The sequence below is a fragment of the Myiozetetes cayanensis genome, unplaced genomic scaffold (assembly GCF_022539395.1).
Source record: "Myiozetetes cayanensis isolate MyiCay16 unplaced genomic scaffold, myiCay2020 scf1, whole genome shotgun sequence".
Taxonomy (NCBI): Eukaryota; Metazoa; Chordata; class Aves; order Passeriformes; family Tyrannidae; genus Myiozetetes; species Myiozetetes cayanensis.
Window position 1 is genome coordinate 134,067,245 of NW_026086604.1, and position 21,350 is coordinate 134,088,594.

A 21,350-nucleotide genomic window follows, 5' to 3' on the forward strand; every position below is an offset into this window, starting at 1 on the left:
TGTGTAACTGGAGATTAGAAATCTGAAGAAGGGAGATTAATACTTCTAGAAGTTTAGGAAAATGGGGGAAAAAAAGTGCTTCAAGATAACTTTGGGTTTGGCATTGCTTCCAAAACATCTCAGCTAAATTCCAGTGTTTTTCTATGCAAATTCAATAGCTATGAAAGCCTAACATACATCTTCCAGCAACAGCTGTCCCTTGTGTAACCTTGTGACTTAACAGTGCTGACAAATGTACAAAGCTTTACAAACAGGAGGACCAGAGGATTTTGGAACACGGGTAGTAATGATTTAATGTAATGAAATTTTGTGTCATGATTAGAAACAAGACTTTCTTACCGTTATCAGAGGCCCAGTTGTGCAGTTCGAAGAGAGACTGCTAGAACACAATACTGCAAGTCATTTTTGTCTCTTTCTGCTATGGAAAAAAAGGGAAAAACTTTCATGCCTCTCCTGAAACAAACGAAAGGTCATCCTCTGAACAGTATCCAAAACTTAGCATTACACATAAATTGCTGTACTGCAGACTCCAATAGTTTGTCAGTAGCTCATTGCTCCACGCAGCAGCAGAAGGAACAAGGCTTGACAGCAAGTATTTAACTAATTGAGTCTAAATTTCTGCATTTGGAATCCCCTTGGTGTTCCAAAACAACTGCTGGCAGCAGTGGAAAGTTCAGCTGCGGATAAGCAAGTGTTCATGTGAAGGTACAAAGAAACCAAGCACCAGTTTATTGACAGAAAGGAAGGTAGGATCAGCCAGTGCTTCATAACAGCACAAGTATCCAAACTACAGCTGACAGCTTTCAAGGGGCTTATGGAGCCTCACCCAGAACTGATGGCTCCTTTATTCCCTTCTGAAAAATGTTGTGTGTTCTCCACGTTTTCTGCAAAATAAATGACAACCTTTCCCCAGTTTGTTAGCGCTGCCTTCTCTACTTGGGCTGTCTTCCCCTTCTCATCGTTTGTAAGTGCATAATATTGCTCTTTCTTAACAAACCATTATCCTTTTAACACCACAAAATAATCCCAAGTTTATGGCTTGTGATCAAACCTTTCTAGTCGGCCGAGTGTTGCTGCAGTGCTGTCACTGCTCTGAATATCCCTGGCAAGCACAGCAGCCATTCCCTAGTGGTACAAACACTCTCAGCTCAGGTGCTGGGACAGCTGCACGTGGCTGCCTTCCCAGAGGAAGGCATGTGGCATTAAGCAAGTAATTGTGAAAAGTGTATGGAATTAGGATGAAGGCTTTTGTTTTCTCTCTGCTTTATTTTCGATTTTTTGAGAGGGTGAGTAAAGCCCCTGACACTCTGCTGCTCCCACTGTGAGATTTCGAATGGGGGCACTGAGATAAGCACAGGAGGAGGCTGACTCAGCCTCTTCAGTCATCTGGAGGGTACAGGCAGAGCTAACTTTTGGAAAACTGAACTAACACACACCTACATTAACTTATATGTGTACCTTTCTCCCTCCAATTTAAGGAGAAAAAGAATCTAAGATACCTTTTCCAGTATGCTGAGATACTTCATTCATTTCAGATCTTTATATATACACTATCAGAGGTTTTGGAAAACATTTAAAAAGGTAAAAGAAGTGAAAAACATCCTCAAATGTGATGGTTTTACAAAAGGGCAAGGATCCCTCTTTCTCTTGCTACAGAACCCTGTAATGGTTTTCTTTTGAGACTCTCATTTTTAACTGAAAATTAAAGTTTTCAATACAGTTTTTCAAGTTTTTCAAGAATGAATTACAGTTTGCATGTCTAAGTTTGATTACAACAGGGGTTTTCACTGCTATGTTATCTGAGAAAATCAAAATGCAAAATATGCAGAGAAGCTGATTCAGCCTTTTCTTTCTCAGTATAAAGAAATATTAAAATTTAGAATTCCCATCATTTTTGTATTTAAATAAATCTTATTCTCACCACAGAGCAATAACGATGCCTCAAGACATAAGTACATCTCCAAGTTAGGCATTTTACTGTGTTTAAACTGTGATGAGCTGACTCTTTCACAGATCAGAAACTGTTCTCTAGCTGAGTATCACATGCAGTTACTATTGTATTTTGAGTGGAAATGTTGGAATTTTACATTATAAAAGTTTATTAATAAAACCTTGAGGATTAACATAACATGGTCAGGAAATATAACACCAATATTAAGCAATCAAACATCCAGACACTATTTTCTACTTTGTTCAGCTCTAACTACAAGAATGCAGTAGCTAATTTAATTGAATATCTTAATTACAGACCTTTTAGACTATTTCAATTCTATTTTTTAAGCACAAACTATCAGATATTCAGACCATGTCTATGGTTTGCAAAGTGAAATCCTAATTTATATTCAGTTAACCAAGCTCAAGGAATTATTCTTCCTACTTTGACTTTCTCTCCAGAAAATCACTTTTGGATATTTTGGAATGGAGCCAAGTGTAAGCATGAACGGGCTGAATAAAGTCTAAAACCTGATGGCTGCTAAACATTTACATGACTTTAAACCAAATTACTGTCCATGCTAATTGGTATTCAACAGGTAGGGAAAGAATGCTTGTGTTAACTGTGTAAGAAGAAAAACTGAGATAAAAACGGAAGCCCACACAATACATAAACACAATGTCCAAGGGAATTAATGGATTTTAAAGAATATCCTCTCCTTTTAAGCAATAGATGTTGCTGAACTGATTAAAAAACTCCAAAACATAGCTTCATGGGTCATAGAGTGTAACCACAACTGAAAAAATGTTTAGTGGTCTTTAATGAAAGAATAGAACCAGCACTACTATCGAAACACGAGACAGTAAATTCTCTGGGCACACCAAAGAGACTCAAGTCAATACTGATCAGACATGCATGCATGATCACCTGTTCCCTCAGCTACACTAATGGTATCCTGGAATCTGATTGTTAAAGTAATCGAAAAATAATTTTTCAGACAGAAGAGCTTCAAGCAAAGAGTAACGTGGATGGCGGCTGAGATACGTGGACATGCTCAGACACATGAAGGTACAAAATTCAAATATGACATTAGAATAGAAACCCCCCTTTATTCACAGTAAAACTGCACATGCAAATTCACTAGTGAGATCTGTATGGTGCTTTTTCATGATGTTAAAAATATGATGACAGGAGGAAATGGAATTAATTTGAAGAAACATTCCAGTTCTTATGTTTTCTAGAAATCTGGTCTTTTCTATTAAGTATGTAAATTTTAATAATATCAATCTTCCAGTTAAACAATTTTAACAATTTTATTAATTTTAACAATTTAACAATTTTAACACTGACTTACGTGCATCTTCATATTTTCACATGGTACTTCATATTTTCACACTAATTTTACACAAATTCACTTGCTACATTTTGTTGTTATTGTTGCTGAAGACCGATCATCGTAGCAAGGCAAACTGGATTGTGACTTTTTAAGAAAAGAGGAAAAAGAGGAAATAACCTAATGGATATCTTGGACTAAGCCTACACATGTCAGTCTACACAATGTGACATTACCACAAAATCCAGTCAGAAACATTAAGAAAAACGTTAACACTCCCATAAAAGAAAAAGGGATGACACTCTTCAGCAGCTTCTTCCAGGGGCTGTATGGGTATGCATTCTTCTCTAAACCAGAAGAAAGTTACTCTGAAGGAAAGCTTTTCAACAGAACTCTTCTAAAATATAGGTAAAAGGAGAAGAGAGGGCTAAAGCATTTCTCTAGCAATCACAATAATTCTTTGATCTTTTTCATTCCCTTAACATAATGGATTTTATCCAAATAACAACAGCTCATGAGTCGCAGGATACATACATAAGGTGTGTTTACCAGTTAAATGCACTTTTTTAAAAGTTTTAGGGGCTGTGTGAAATATGCTGAAGCAGGAAAAAAAACCCTGTGCAATGTAACAAGTGTTCTTAATGTTTCTTTATTAGTTTATAGCAGCTAATAACAATCTGCCTCTCACATTTCAGAGCAAAGCTACTGATACACAGCCCCTTACTTTGCATTAGTTTCCCTCAGGAAGTTAAGAACAGTGACATTCAATACAAAATTAAACTTCTTGCAGTTAATGCAGCATGTAAATTCACAAACTTCTTCAAACCTGATGTATAAAGAAAGGAAGGAACCTCTATAGTCTACAGCACTCATGCATTACCTGTTCTTCTGTTTTCCTATACATTTATTTATTTTTTTTTCTACACGAGTCTTCTCCAGAGTTGTCAGATCTCTATTCTCGAAGACAACAAATGGTTACAAAAAGTCTCACCTTGGACATGCTACAAAAATCAAATCATAACTGAATAATTGTCTGAGTAGCAGTAAATTTTTGTGCTTAATGAGGTTTAATGAAGAATATAAGCACAGGATACTGTTAATTTTTATACTTGTTTGTGTCCCATAGGAGTAAGGGATACCATGCAGAAATTCAAACTCGCCTGGCATTGTTTTGTTTTGATTAAAATTCAGCACATTAAACAGGTTAGATCAATGGCTACATGATATACCAGAACCAGATATCCTCCAACTTCAGATCAACAGTGTATTGCAAGGGTTCATTTTGACCCACACTCAGTGCATTCCGAGCGCTACAGCTTTGTTTGGAAGAGGCAGCAATGAACTGCAACACAACATACAGCTTCAGCTGAAACTTCTGAATTGTGGAATTAAATCAAAATAATGCTTTCAATTTAGCAGCAGCATATCTGACCAAGACTAAAGGGATGGTGAAGTCAATAAAATCCTCTACAATAATCTTCATGTACAGAATGGCACTTTTGAATGATCTTATGCAATACCGTGAAGTGCATGAATTGCAATGGGTGGAACGATGGACTGAACAAAACGATGCATTCACGATGAGACCTGAGGCAGACAAGTTATTAGTCAAAAGGCATCTTACGTGATAACTTTAATACTTAAAAAAAGGTAGTAACTTTAAAAGCCCTATACTTCACATTTTAGATAAGAGCTCTCACTTCTCTAAATATTAATCAGTATTAATATTAATCTCTAGAGTAACCCCCTTATTATACTGAGATGAAAGACACACAAGTTGGTTGAATCACTCTTCTGGGAAATGCTTGAGGGAGTGTAGTCAAATTTCTGCTTCAAATTCTGCTTCAAATATTCAGGTGTTGATGTTACTGCTTCAGACTCTGTATTTTGCTTTGCCATGATCATTGATAACACATATATGCTGAAAAAAATAGAACACTGATTGCAAAAGCATAGTTGATTACATTATTGATTATTAATTCATTTTCAGAAGTACTTTGGCTTGGCCAGTCTAGTGATCCTACAATTACTCTTTCCAGAGATCTGGAAGTGAATTCTGATTTCACTTTCTAGCTACAGCAAGTTTTTCCTCTTGGAATTCCCAGCTTTGAGGTCTACCCTGGGAGTACCACAAGAAGCAAAGGCAAGGTTTGCACCCTTTTTCCATCCTTACCTCTCTGAGAAAAGGGGCAGGAAACACAGCACTCAGACAACCCGCCTGACCTGTGGCTGTCTCTGCACTTACTGGGAATGGTGGACCTGAGAAGTCCTAGGCTCACCTAAGATGGAATTATAACAGAGGTGTGACTTCTGCTCTTAGGGGGAAGAGATGGGAAGGAACTTTCACAGCTGAGCAGGGACTCCTTTGTATTATTTGAGGCTTTGCAGGGAGTTCTGCACTCACTCTAAGGATCCCAAATCCCAAAAGAATACCTCCTCAGGGCTGAAAGGAGGAGGTAAATTATGGGGTATTTATGGGAATAAATATGGGAAAAGTAAACCAGCGACTTTTTAAATAACTTTTTTTATAAGAAACTTACATTTAGATCTCTGAAGTGCTCGTTGTAGTCTAAGGCATAACCTACCACAAATAAATCTGGAATTTCAAATCCGTAATCTGTATTGAGACAAATAACAAACACCATCAATACAAGATCAGTGGCAACTATAAGCCCTTAATTCATGTGTTGGTTCTCAACAACCAAACTCTACATATATGTAGTCAGTTGAGGTTATGCTACTTTTGAGTCTGAGACATCAAGGTCAGCAGCAGACCCATAACCAGTTGCCAGTCGTAGAGTATTTGTGACAGGGATGTGAACAGTAGGAGAGTTGAAGAGTTGTGTACAATTATCACTGGCACATTGTGGAAGGAAGCCAAAATCAGAGCTGGAAAATTCTGCTTGTGTTTGGAAGCTCTACTGGTATGTGTGTGTGTGATGACAACTGTCCAGTATCACAGTAATGATGCAAAAATGTACAAATTTAAACCAGAAGTAACTTTCAGAGATCTAGATATTGTTCTGCTGAGAATAGCAAAAACTATTTTGCATATTATGCTACCAAAACATGTCAAATGCTTCTTAAATTAAAGCCCCGACCCTTATGAAGACTCAGCACATGATTAACAAAATAAATGCATGCAGTGTAAGTGAATTATACATCTCACACACCTGAAGCTAAGCACAGGAATGCATCTGCTTGAGTGTGAAGGTCTGTGCAGTATCAGCACTACATAAAACAAGTTAGACTCTTTCCAAATTGTTCACTAAGTAACTAGAGAAAAACCCAGATACAAAAAAATAGGCCCATATAAAAAATTTTACAGCTATTCAAGTAAGGAATTTATTCAGTTAGTAAAAAATGGGGGTAATAAACACTTTGGAATTGTAAATTTGGGTAAGTGAGGAAATGAGACGGTACTATCAGTGATTTACAAAGAGATTTCTGATGCTTAACAAAATTCATCACAGTTTGAATAAACAAGGATAAAACCTGTTTCATTTTACAAGTTAATACATGCTACACTTTATGAAGTAATTTTATTGCCTTTTTTATATGTTTCTCATCAATTAATCCAGTTAAATATATACCTTACTTTACTGGATTAAATTCTAAATGTTAAAAATACCGCTCCACTGTATAAAAAGTTGTACAACAAAATTTTTGGGTCATAGTTCATATTACTGGGCCAGAACTTCAGGGCTATGCTCAACATTTAAGTAACTTTTGCTTCATAAAGTTTCCATCTCTCCCACATCTCAAATCCAGACCTTTCATGCTGCCTCCTGGTACTTACCTGCCTACTTTCCTTCTACCCTCCTCCCCAACTCAGCTGACCAGAGCCTTCTTCAGTAGCACATACTGGTTGGTCTCTTCTAGATGGCTCTATTCTTTTCCTATTTAGCCACATACCTGTTATTACATCATTTATTCTAAATAAGTCTATATATTAGAGTATAAGGACCAATATAGGATAGTATAAGTATGGTATATAGTACAAGGACCTATAATTCAGAGGGAAGTGGTGCTGGTGTGACACGAACAGAGCAGCAGGAGGAAGTTTAAAAAGCCCAATTTCTCTTTTGCTTTTTGGGGGTTGGGATTTAATTATAATAACAGTGTTTACCCTTTAAAAAAATACTTTTCAAAAAATTAATTAAAAGTGTTATTATGATTAAAAAAATGTAAAACTTGCAAATACCTATATTATAAAACATCTTTCATGTTCAGATGGAATCCTGCAGCTCCTCCAAAGAGATGCAAGAGGAAGGAAAAAGAAGAAATGCACATTCTCTTCTATATGGTTTGTCAGAAACAGACGATGTAACGCTCACCTTTCACGGATAAAATAAAACCCTTCCATAATTTCCCTATAAAGTTAGTACTCTGCAGAAAACATAAGGAGGCTAGGCTTTCCAAACCACAATTACACAAATCCTTTCATTGAATCCCATACTCCCATTGGCAACTGATATTTTTCAATGCTTCTAGCAGTCCACAGAATGATATGAAAGGTAAGCGATAAGAGTAGTGGTAACTTCTACTGTCATGTACAGACTTTCACAACAACACTTACAATCTGGTCTGTATCCATCAGGCCGAGATGTTCTTTTCACCAACAAACTGTAATTAAAAATAAAATAAACCCCTTTTAAATCTAGATATGCAAGTGAATAACATGTATAGAAACTCTTCCCTTTATCAAAAAACTTCTGAGCCACGTGAATCCCTGCTCTCGTTCTGCTTCTCTTCCTGACAGTGTCCTGATGGCAGGGAAGAGGTGGGTGTGTTCCCCTTCCAAGTCCATCAGTGCCAGCCTTGAAATGGCTGGAGGGTCATTGTCACTGCAGAACAATACAAAAGCATTTCCTCTCCTTTCCCCCACCCTCCCCCTAGTGACTCAGGCAGCTCCTCTGCACAGCTCCCCACGCAAGAGTGCAGCATCGAATTAAAGCAGCATCTCAGAATGGGAACCTCCACTGAAAATAGGTTGGACTAGGCTGATTAATTACTACTTTGTGATTGTTTTACTCACCTTGCCACTTTAATCATTTTTGGCTTGTATTTTTCTATAGTATTAAGCAGAACCTTCATGGTCCTTCCAGTTCCAACAATATCCTTACAAAACATGAAAAATAGAGTAAGTAAAACACAAAGAAAAGCTGAGAAGAGGAAATCTGGACAATAACTGAGCAGTTCCACCTTCTTATTTTTGTGGAGATGATTTATTTTTCCCAGTACATTGTAAGCCACATTAAAAAAAAGGTTATAACTAAGCTTACACTCTTTGAAGTAAGAACTTTTTATTCATAAAATAATCAGTTCAAGGACTGTCCACTTCCTCTTGAAAACAGCTATGTTGCAAGTATTTGGGATGTAACATGGGACTGGAGATGACTTTACTGAGGGCTGCAAGGATGCAGGGACTAGACTTTTCATATTATGGTCAAGATCACAGTATGTCAACATCTCTCCATGTCAGGACTAACTCTACCCTATTTGTTGTTTTCTTAGTCCAGTACAAATGTGTTTTCTCTAGAGCTGCCATACCCAACATCACCTCAATGAGATCAGTAGGTACCTGGCTACAACACTGGCCATGACATGGAGAGCAGCTGTTGTTCCTGAACTCTGTGGGTATGGATTTTTCATTATCAACACCTTGCTTCTGCTCCCCAGCTGTCTAATAGCAATAACAAAATTTTCTTCAAACATTTTTAATTTCTGTTACAGTAGCTAGAATTAATAAATAATATTAATTAATAATATAGAGCTCCTAGCAGCTGTTCAGGTAACCAGCCATCTCTGTGGCTGATGACTTTTTTCCCACCCTTTGCTAAGAGAAGGCATTCCAACGTCATACAGTTCCTTCATTACACTGTCCAGCTCACATGCCATAGACTGGGTCTGAAATGCCAGGCAGATCCTGATGTGCTCTCTAACTGTACCAGTTGCTCATTCAACATTTTCAAAGAGAATCACCTATATTAATTATATGAGAATTTGAAGCACCAGTGAGGTGATACATTCTTTCCTCTACAGCTGAACACTGTTGTTGATCCACAACAGCTCTGTGATGGGCCATCCCCCAGGGGACACTGCTGGATGGAGAGTTGGATGCAGGAGCTGGGGATGGGACTTGAGGGAATGACTGACACTCCCAACCAGACTGTGAACAACCCTGAAGCTGTAAAGCATGTGCAGGGTTACTATTTCAAAGTCACGCACCTGAGAAGTGCAGGGCATCACTGCAGTTGATTCGCTGTCCTCCAAGGAACAGAACAACTTGCAGAACATGAGCAGATATAACAAATAACAAATCAAATAATGCAGAAACAAAGACTCCTGGATATCACAAGGCTGAGCACTAATTAGAGTGACAGCAATGCAGTTTGATCCGTCATGCAATTGCAAAAAGACTGAGAGGCCATTAAGCAAATCAAGCCCTCTCTCTCTTCACCACCTCCCAGCTAAAGACGTGTAAACACAGACAGGCTTCAGAAACTGAACACTCTGTCACGACTTGACTACGTGACTCTATCTAAGTACAATATGACATAAGCACCCAGCTTACCTCCACAATTAGAACATTCTGGAAGAAACAAACAAAAAGTAATACAGTTACACAATATTCACATACTAAAAGAAACAAGTATTTTAAAAAGTGAAATGAGGACAGGTCCATGTGCATATGTACAACACAGCAGGACAAACGGAGTTTCCTGTTTCATTTTTGTGCCCTGAAAAAGAGCCAGCCATAAGAGCAAGCCCTGCAGTCAGGGGCTACAACTTAATTCAGCTCTGTCTAGATTATCCTCTTTGTCCAAGAACGGATGTAGGCTTTGGAAAATAAAATTAGATGGAAGAAATCCAAATGGAATGAGCTTCATTTCATTCCAGTGTCTCTAGCCATGTACTACAGTGTACCCTACAGTTCACTAAAATGTTATTTCCAATGTTAAAATGAGACTACTGCAATAATATTCTTTATCTGAAGTAGATGCTCTTTCTCCCTCCACCCACACCCCAGCAACCTCACAGTAAAGGATTACAGGCCAGGTTGCACCACCCAATCTCCTACTGGGAAGCACCCTCTTTTCTCTTCAAATACTGCTGTTGAAATCAGTATTATTTGAAGAGAAGGGGAGTGATCCAGCCAAGAACAGTGATGTCAGGCTTTATGACAGCATCATCACACAGGCTGATCTTTTTGATGAAATGGTTCATCACTGTTCCAGGAATCACAATATCTAAGGAGACTTCTGTTCTTCTGTTAAAAGCAGTAATAAGATACAATGTCCTTATCAAAAGAAATAAAAACTTATTTATTAGTAAGCATTATCATAGGTATGTTCAAAAGTTCTTACAATCTTGCATTAAGCTCTACTGTCTGAAATGAAACCTGCACTAGCAAGAGGGAAGTTATTTCACAAATACCTTTATCTATCTATCTATCAATGTATACATCATACACACATGTGCATGCTGCATGTTCTGCAAAACCTCAGCCCAGTTTCATTTCCATGCAGTATTCACCAGACTAGCTTACACTCTGCTTCCTTTCTGTCAAGCTTGTTGGCTTTGCTACACCCACAATGTGGAGACTGTCTAACTTCCTTTTCCATCATAGAATCCCAAGGCTGAGAGTTCTGAGAAAGACTCAAACACATGGAGAAGGAGTGCGTGAAGGGAGCATGCTGACAAACAGCACACCTTTGACACTTTCATTAATTGGATATGTAAATAATTTTTAATCTTCAAAACAGAAATTATTAATATTGATTATCCATATTTATATCCACACTGCAGCTCCTCCTGACACTCACAGCACTTGGTAGGGAGACACAGCATGCTTCATGCATCAACCACTGCAGAAACATGTTACCACACACTGTATTATACCTGGATGCTTCTGAAATGGCAAAACACTTTGTAAAGGTGTGGAGGGAACTCCTGGTAGTGGTTGAGCAGATGTCAGCAATGGAGATATCACTCAAGAAAGCCACTAATTTAGACTGAGCTCTGCTGGAATGTATATTAATCTTAGAGGGTGGCTCCTTTTTGGTGTTTTCATAACAGGTTTCACTGGTGGTTATCCTGCTTGGCACTCCTGACTTTCAGCCTCTCAGCTGCTGACACAAACAACTCTGTACCTGAAACACCTGGTCCTGTGGAGGTAAAAAGTCAAAGGCCTCTTAACAACAAAAGCCCAAAGATGCCCTGCCTCTAGAAACTTCTTCCTTCAAGAAAGAATAGAAGTATGTCAGTCGTTTAGGTAAGATGAAGAGACCAAACCCATGTTCAGGAGATGCTTATGACAGGTGTGCAGGAACACATTTTCTTGAAGGAAGCCATTTGGATCCAAAAACGGTTTGGCTCTCATCTGGCTTCCTGGATGAAGTCATAACTAAGAAAAACAGTTCCAAAAACTAGCTCAGGACACCTGGGTCTGGGGCATAAGCAAATCACCTGATTCAGTCAGTGGACATCTGAAGATTACATGTGGGACTAATGGTCTAACCACCCCCAGGGAACCTGTGCAGCTGGTGGTGATATACGTAAATATTTATGTGTTTATACACACACATACACACGTATATGATATATATGATATAGGGAGAGAGCAGAAGAGCTGACAAGGAAAGAACCTCATCAGAACTAAAGATGGAAATGAACTCCTTTAGTACCAGGAAACCAGTCAGGGTGGCTGCGAGCTGCATGGTAAGAGAGGGTGACCTACCCTCAGCCCGACATCCTGACTCATTCTACCTGTCTGTGCATCTCCTGCTGCTCTTCACACTGCTAGCAAGAACTTCACTCCCAAACGAAAAGCAGAGACCTTCTAGTGACAAGACCTATCCAGTAGCTATGGCATGAGATGGGACACCCCAAATCTGACATGACAGAGGGCTGCAGAGTCCTGCATGAGCAGTGTCAGGCTGATCACTCCTGAGCTCAGGGTAGGAACACAGCTGGCCCTGCAGGGGCCTCACCAGCCCAGGCTCAGCCCATGGAGCCCCAGCGAGGAGAGTGGGCAGACCTGAGACTTGTTCAACCAAGAGTGGATATCATCAGGTGAGTTCACAGTGACAAGGCAGATCTGAGGCCAAGCTAGGATGTCAATCCACAGGTTGGGATCAGGTCCAGTGAGAGTAACCATGATGAAACACAGCCCACTGATCTCCAGGCAGGTCCACAGCGATAAGTTTGATGAAGTCAGACTACGAGTCAGAGTCTGGATCAATGTTTGCAGTAACAGGCATGGCTGAAGGTTGATACTGACACAGCAGAGCTCAGGTCTGGACTAACAGCCCAGGGCTGAGCTGAACTTGCTGCTCCCATGCCCATAGGTGTGGGTAGGGGCCCCAAGGGACACAGGTCATGGCCATTAAGGCCTATTAGAGTACACAAGGCTGTGACAGACTGAGAGAAATGCATAGTCCTGAGACATTTCATTGATTGACAGATGGGTTTCTTTGCTAACACTGTTGCTTCAGCTATTCTGTCAAGATCAGAAATAAGGATTCTCTTGCTTGCTTGCAAATGGAAATCACAAAATTGGACAGAATGAGGGGACAACAGTTTCTCTGGCCATGGAATTGGGATTAACCAAAAGAGAGGAGCAGACCTTACTATTCAACTTTGAGAAAAAAAAATCAAGGGGATGAAGAGACCATGAGAAGTTATCAAGACTATTCTGTTGGCCCAAAGAATCAACTTGAAACTATCCCTCACAGATTTACCTGTTCTAGAACATGACGAGGACTTCAAAACTTCCCCAGGCAATGTGTCTCAATGCCTTGGTATTTCAGAACAAAAGTACAGTTAGAAAACTTCTATTGATATTTGGCCTGAGCTTGTTTTGCAATGGAGACAGAAAAAGCTTTATTTTCTTCTCTTTTTTTTCTTCTATATTTGGAAAAAGATGCACTTCCTCAGTTTCCTCTTCTTCAGATTAAACAACCCCTATTTATTCAACATCTTCTCACAAGTTATATTTCCTAGCTTTCTGATCACTCTTTTGTTCTCCTCTGGAATGTATCCAGCTGGTCAGAATCCTTCTCCAGTTGTGGTGTCCCAAACCAGAAAGAAGCCTTTTCCAGTGCTGAGCAGAATAAAAGAACCACTTTGTATGCTTTACAAATAATCTTCCTTTCTACATATTCCAGTACAACAGTTACATCCTTCATAAAGATACGCTGGTGCCTCGTGCAACTTGTGATCCACCTATTGTCTCCAGAACTGTTGCTGAGTCAGTCCTCCCTCACTTGCCTGTATGCAAAAGATTACTTCTATACAAACACAGAAGTTAGCATTCATCTTTATTGTCATTATATGTCATTCTTTGAACCAAATTCTTAAAATAATTGCTTAAGATCATAATATCTTGTAGTATTTTTCCAGGTAGTATTTTTCCAGGTAGTATGACTAGCATTAAATGCTAATTTCATCTTTCAGTCAGGAACTAAATATTGTATAGTCCCTGGAGAACATGCTTTAATGCACCTAGTCTGACAGTGAAGCATAATTAACTGCTTCTTGAGAACAGCTTTCCAAGCAGTTATACATCCATCTAATAGAAATTTAATCTTGTCTACGTTTCCTTATCACAAATGACTCATATGAAGGAAAGAGGATTAATGTGGAACCAGACATGCCTGAAGGGTTTGTCTGGCCACAAGAGTGATAGTCACCTGCACGTGACTTCAGCTGAAGTGTAAGATCTTGTATTTATTGCCTAACTTGAGAAGGAAGGATTTTGGTGGACCCTGAAATTGTCTGACCAGCATTCCATTATTCCTGCCTCTTCTCCATAGAGTTAAGGAGTCCAACTGTTATAAATTATTTATGTTGGGAAATTTGGTCCTTTGAAAATCCCAGCTGTCTGGGCCAGGAAGCACAGATTCTTTTCTGTATTAAGCACATTCTCATTACTTCCAAAACACTGATGAGGATCTGCTGTGCTATAGAAAAATCCCGTATATAAGGGCTTTGTAGTGGAAAAGCCACTATAAAACATTTAGATATGAAAACATTTTGTAACTACAAATAAGCAGGTTTCCTAACTGTTCAGAGTGATACTTTAATCTCTGTTTTGATTATGCAGGGTTACTGTGTCTAAAGTCATCATACTTTTCAGTCATTAACTGCTCCTTATGACTGGTATCAGAAACCATCTCCCACAAAACAACAATGGGATGTTCTGGGAAATTGACTGTATTGCTGCCTATCCCCTACCTTTCTACTGTTGAAGAAGGCTACTGATAGAATATTCCAGAAAAGGGATGGCATAGGAGAGTAGTAGAGGAACAAACTACAAACTGCCAAGAAATGTTTTGATATACAGTAGCCAAGACTAGATAGTGGTGATGTCTAACTAAAACTGGTTGAAACACATCAGCTTATCCTTGATCAGATGAATGGCAGAGGATAAAAGAAGAATGCAATGGATATAACAAATCGGAACATTATCAGGAATGTCACTATCATCTTTAATGCAGAGCTGGTGGCATCCAGCATCTCCTGTGAAAGGTCAGTTACATGAAACACCTTATTCAGCTTCACTGGGAAATCCACCTGTGAGCTGGTGCACAGGAGACCGGTAAAACTCATCAGCTTGTGGTGCTGTCAGCACTAACTGACAGCTGGACAAATTATAGGAATCTAAAGGACGCTGAAGAAAAGATCTTTTCTCAAGTATTTGTGTTTGTAGCTCCTGTACCACATTGACTGAGACTGTTTTGTCCTTTCAGATATATCTGAGACAATTGCAAAGAAGGAAACCACATGAAAATAAAAGCAATCTGGCCTTCTGGATTCTGTCTACTTCTGAAACTCAGAGAATGGGAAATAAGAACATTTACTGACATGTTGATTAGACTGAAGATGGCTTAATTTCTGAGTAGAGTCATTTTCACCAACACAATCCCTGAAGTACATCCAAAAATCTAAAAATGGTGCTCATATATCTTACAGTGAGACATAGTACAGGCAGTTTTTTAAAATACGTCCTGGAAAGATTTCATATATAGTCCAAATAAAGAAGGGATGCTGGCTCAACTCTCAGAGAATGAAACACCTTCCTATCAAGCCACTACAAAAGAATCATCAGCTTCCATTGTAGATGGATCAGAGGGAGCATGGGAGCTGATAGATATGGATGAGTGTGAATCATTCTGTGTTTACAGCTGTTTCTACCAGGTAGCTGGCAGGAGAAAGGCTGGTGCAATATATAGTCATAAAATATCTCAAGGTCGAAGGGACTCGTAAGGATCAAGTCCGACTCCTGGCTCTTTGCAGGAGTATCTAAAATTAAACCATATGACCATTGACCAGATGCTTCTTGAGACCCTGATAACTTCCCTGGGCAGCCTGTTCAGTGGCCAGTGAAGAAACTTCTCCTAATGTCCAATCTGAACCTTCCCAGTTATGGCTTCATTCCTTTTCCTCATGTCCTACTGTTGGTCACCAGAGAGAGATCAGCACCTTCCCTGTCCAGTGCCCCCCTCGAGGAAGTTGTAGGCTCCCATGAGGGCACCCCCCCAGCCTTCTCTTCTCCAGGCTGAACAGACCAAGTGACCTCAGCTGCTCCTCATAAGTCTTGCCCTTGAGGCCTTCCACTAACTTGGTTGCCCTCCTCTGGACACACTGATAATTTGAAGTCCTTCTTGCATGAAGGTGCCCCAAACTGCACACAGTGCTTCAGGTGAGGCTGTCCCAGTGCAGAGTAGAGCAGGACAATCCCCTCCCTCACCCGGCTGGCGATGTTTGCCTGATGCCCCCAGGACAAAGCTGGCCCTCCCGGCTGCCAGGGCACTGCTGATTCCTATTCAGCTTGCCTTTGGTCAGGACCCCCAGGTCCTTTTCCGTGGGACTGCTCTCCAGCCTCTCATCCCTCAGTCTGTACGTACAAAGAGGATTACCCTGTGCCAGGTGGAAAATCTGGCACTTGCTCTTGCTAAATTTCATATGGTTGGTGTTTGCCCAGCTCTCCACCCTATCCAGATCTTTCTGTAAGGCCTCTCTATCCTTGAGGGAGTCCACAGCTGCTCCTGGATTAGTGTCACTGGGAAACTTCCTAAAGGTACCCTCAATTTCTGAGTCCAGATCACTTATAAAAGCATTACAGTGGCCCTAAAATTGTACTCAGCGGTTTTGAATGCAAAGGGGTGCTGTGAAGTTCAAAACTCTCCAGTTTTGAATGATTAGGGCAGACACAACTTGCAACTCTGCACATGAACATTTCCAGTGAGCAGAAATAATAACTGTGGTATGAACTGGATATACACGAAAATAAAATGTGTGCTTTCATATTCTTTTCTAGACAGTAGTAAACATGCACAGCAGCATGTCTTGGGACATCTGGAAAAAGTAGAAGGGGTTTGACACTACTAGTACTATGTAAAATGAAAAATAATTTATAATTCCTGCATTAGATGTGAATTTGTCTCTCAGGTTAAAGAGACATATTTTCACTCTTGTAATAAACTTCAATATCTCTGTGAATTTTAAAAGTTTTAATAATAGACTGGAAACCTGCAAAAATTGAAAATCTCTAGTTTACTGCTTTTTAAAGCTGCACAAGCTTACACACAGCAAGGAAGTAGGTTGTTTTTACAGTACATGTAAGAAAACCCCTGACTTGTAATAAGCTGAAAAATACTCAGGCACTGAGTCAATACATTTCTATTGTTTATCTTCCCACAGGTCAGTAATAAATGGAGCAATGTCAGCTAACAAGACCAAGCAGAGTAATGAGAGCATGTATGCCTCCTGCCTGACAGTAGTAAGTGCTATGGAAACTATTTTTCACCTTCCTGAAAAAAGAATAACATTTTCTTTCCTAGATTTTATGTTCCATTCAGAAGACTGATTTGGAAGGAAAATTTGCTATGAAATGGCAGTACTTTGAAGTTAGCACTGAATAAGAGTTTGAGGGAAAAAGCTGTCTTTGAATTAATATAAAACGTAGAATTTTAACAAGGTAAAATGCTAAGTTGCAAATTCAGAAAGGGGCAGTGTTTCCTTGAAAGCTGAAACTACACTTAAGTAATCAAATAAACAACTGTACTTAATGCAATACTACAGCTATGAGGACAAACTCAGCCCTTGCATGTATAGCAAGACAATCAGGTAGGGTATTTCCTTCTTAAATGTTTCAGCATAAAATCAGTAGAATACCATGCACACACTTTTTTTTTCTTTTTTTTTTTAAGAACAGAAAGATCTTAAGATTGAGAAAAGAAGAATGATTTGAGACACAAAAAAACCACCTTACAGTGAAGTAAGGTTTGTAGCAGGAAGTAATAGCTTTTATTTAATTAACAGCCCATTTCCCAGTGGGAGAACATTTTTCACAAAAGAACTTTGACCTTTCAGCCCACAACCTCAGAGAGACCACAAAATACCTTCAACAGCTGAGCCTGGGAACAAAAATTCAGAACTGCTGTATGCACTCGAAATCATGGACTGAATAAAATACTGGCTTTACAGCACATTATAATCCTCCATTGCAGCTGCCCTCCAACTCATTTATCAGTGTTCCACAGCTGATAATTTGCTCTCTTATTTTAGCTCAGAGGAATTCTTAACATTTTTATCTGCCCCTCTAGTCACAGGGCAGGTGATTAAGTAGGGCAATCACTTTTCTTATCCCAAATTGTCTGATTACCACATTAGGTTAAAACTAAGAATTTCTCCCAATCTGTACTTAGCTTGAAGCTTGCTGGTTTTGTTCAGACCAACAGAAGGATCTGTGTGCTCGAAGTTTTGTTTGTTCCAACTATATCAATTGCCTACTTTTAATTTCCTGGGTTTAATTCCACCTTCAAACCTTGTCCCATTTACATCCTACAGTATGGCAGTACTGTACAGCAGGCTCCCAATGTATTAGTTTATCTAGAAGAAGTTTAAGTAATGACTGTGTGATAGGCAAATATGCAACCATATGGCAATATGAATTTGATAATGGCAAGCTGCTTAATCCAGTAGGCAAAGGTATTAAAAAAGGCAACAGCAAAAGATAAAAAAATGATTTAAATTCAGAAAAGAAAATTAGGTTAACCATTTTAGCAGTGACAACAGTTGACTATTAGTAAAACATGCCTGATGTAGGGAGACTTCTCCATCAGGTCTGTAAATCAAAGTTGTTGGTAGTTCAGAAGAGACAATGTAGGTACAGTGAAGAAATTATCATTTCGGACCCTTCATTCCAATCACCCAGAAGTTCCAACAAAGTGCTTTTGGACCCTAAGATAAAGGAATTTTTAAACAAAGCTCTGTTTGTGAACAGACCAAATAACTGTACTGGGAAGTAAAAAAAAACCCAAATAAGCAAACAAAAAATAACCTTAATGTGGCAAGACTGGCAGAAATTTTAAGGAAACAATTCAAAAAGACAGTTGTACCTAAGTCTTGTAAAACTCATTGAAGATATGCAGGTACCAAGCTCAAAAGAAAGAACTTTTTCGTGTGCTACTTAAATATGAAACTCCTTGCTGGAGTGGGACTAGAGGTGTAACAAGAGGTACAAAGGGATGACACAAATGTGAATAACAGTTCTAGCATTGGATGTATTCAAAATGAACATGGATTTTGTAAGTCTTTATTCTTGCTGTGTTTCATACATCCTAAAGAGACCTTTCATCCTATCACCTGATTTGGTGATAACAGTGATCTTACAAGTGGAGAAAATATATGGAAATTTGGACTGATGGAAATACTTTTATCATCAAGTCCCCATTGACTGCTTGAGTTAATTCCTCCCTCCTTTTTGAATGGAACTACTCTTAAACTATTTGAGGGTACTTGTAACATATTGTCAGTTACACCAGCTTATAAAATATGCATGGATATGCAGTTGCTGGAAAAGGTGACTTCTTTTATGCATCCAGTTTCACAAATGAAGGCATATTTGTAAAAAACCACAAACCAACAAACCAAAACCAAACCTAACACCCCCCAAAAAGATACATCTCCTTTTTACCTATATCTATTTCTATTATTTTTTAGGGGGATGAGACAGAAGGCTTCAAATACAGTGTACTTTCATTCCCTTTAGTTCAATTTCCATTCAGAAGTCTGCATTTTCAATTACATTATTTCTGAAGAAACCTTTTCATGTGTACTGCCTACCAGCAGAAATACATAAATTGATGTGATTCTTCAAACTGAATTTTTAATGGAGTATCAGTTTACTCGTCTCATTTGCTTTCTTAGCATTGCGTTTGGCAAACCTCAGGTACTACTGGTTAAACAAGACATTTATGACAACGTCAGCTAAGCTTGAAGAAGCAGTACCATAGAGCTCTAGAATGCTCATCAAACAAAGGTTAAACAACAATGCATTGAGTTTCAGTGAGGAGGTCCAAAAGGAGCTACAAGGACTTTTTCGAGAAGTAAAATCATTTTATGATACGCACACAGGAGTGAAATCCATGTATATTAACACTTCATCACAATGTTAGAAAATAATAAGAAAGACTTTTGAGAAATGAGGCATCTAAATAGGAACTTTTTACAAGGTTCTAGAGAAGGTTATGTATGTCTGATTTTAGTCTCTTCTGCTGGGCTCATCCACATCTTCTGCCGTTCCTTAAAGAACAGAGATGGTATCTCAAAAATATAATTTTTTTGACACTTTGTTTTGGTCAGTGACAGCTGCTGATGGGAGCAACTTGGTTGGTGTGTTAAGAGTTCACATATACAGACTTGAGCTCCTTAAATTCTGTAAAACTGGTTCAGAATCTTGAAGAGTTAACAGAGTGGGGGACATAATGGAGGGCCTGTTGCTTTAGAGAGCCTGATGTTCTTAGAGAGCTTTGTGTCAAATGCTGTGCACACTCATGTTCCGCTTGCAGCCACGTTTACAGCATTCCTTCTGTTGTGCATAAGAAGTAGAACAAACTACCATAATTACTTTAAAGGCAACACAGGAATTAATCATCGTCTCCATTTTCTTACCTGAAGGAAAAAATGCATCTTCTGGACATCTGGAATTTGAGGAGGATTTTCTGGACAGAGGTGAAATAGAATTATGAACACGTATAATGTAGAAGCAGGCAGACAGTGCCTGAGTAGAGCCTGTGAAAAATGGGATGGGAAGGCTGGGAAGTTTTTTTTATACTTTTCCTCTTCCAGAACAACAACAACAAAAGAAAATAACGATGAGCAGTAGAACAGATTACCTAAGAAGGAAGTGCAAACAAATATGTCTTTGGCTTTCGAAAAAGCAGCTAAAGATGGCAACTGTCAGAAGAACAGACAATATCAAATCTAATTAAGAAAAAACGCAGAACAACAGAAGTGACTAAAGACAGCAGTTCAGCAGAGGTACTGAAGATGTGGAATGCTTCAAGACATAAAATCAACCTCTGAAAAGATGAAAAAGGCAAGGCTGCGTGTCTGATAGGAATACAGTAAGATGCTGAGTGGGGGACATGACTATTGCAGAAGCATATAGTGAATTTTGTATACCTTTGCTGTCATAGAAATTGTCTCTGATGTACATAATGTTCTAAATAAATAATGCCGTTACTTTTTCTGCAAATGTATGGGCATTATTCTGGAAAGGAATACAAATAGGGAGAGAAATCACAACATTAGTCAAAGCAGTGAATACTGAAGGAGAGAAAAATAAATATAGAACCAAGAGAATTCTGAGAAACAAACTTGGAACAGTGAGTACAATATGTATGTTAAACTAGAGAATAAAACATTGTGTTACACAGCTGCCACATGTATGTCTTACTAAATACCCAAGTGCTAACATATTTAGAAGAATGCTAGAGAAACAGCTCTCAGAACTGTTGCTAGAGCCTATGACATGCAGGGAAAATTGTTCAGTAAAGTATGAAAGAAATGAGAGGCATGAGAAAAGAAAGTGAGATTGCATTCTGTTCCCATCCTCCCAAACGACAAGCAAAGCAAGAAAATTGTAGACAGTGGATAAATTGATTTAGGTGAGGCATATGAAGGAAGTCTGGAGATTTTATAGCACAAATTCTGCCAGAAGGAAGTGAGAAGTGCTGCATGGAGGATATCTTCCTCCTCGTGAAACTTCTTTTTGGTATGAGCTGACCA

General features: G+C 38.9%; 1 protein-coding gene across 6 annotated transcripts in view; it reads right to left on the bottom strand.

The window, feature by feature from the left end:
- PRTFDC1 (phosphoribosyl transferase domain containing 1) overlaps positions 1 to 21,350 on the bottom strand; it is a 70,897-nt gene that overhangs the window by 21,980 nt on the left and 27,567 nt on the right. For 2 of the 6 annotated variants that reach the window (XM_050320737.1, XM_050320727.1), the window contains exons 5-8: positions 9,844 to 9,861; positions 8,305 to 8,387; positions 7,846 to 7,892; positions 340 to 418 (exon numbers count right to left, since the gene is read on the bottom strand). The exons of 1 other annotated variant lie outside the window; for it this stretch is intronic. In XM_050320737.1, the coding sequence (XP_050176694.1) occupies positions 345 to 418; positions 7,846 to 7,892; positions 8,305 to 8,387; positions 9,844 to 9,861 (222 nt within the window). In that variant the 3' untranslated portion in view covers positions 340 to 344. Of the gene's footprint in view, positions 1 to 339; positions 419 to 3,022; positions 5,188 to 5,806; positions 5,884 to 7,845; positions 7,893 to 8,304; positions 8,388 to 9,843; positions 9,862 to 21,350 lie in introns of those variants that run through there. 3 more of the 6 variants (XM_050320719.1, XM_050320710.1, XM_050320746.1) reach the window with 3 other exon arrangements.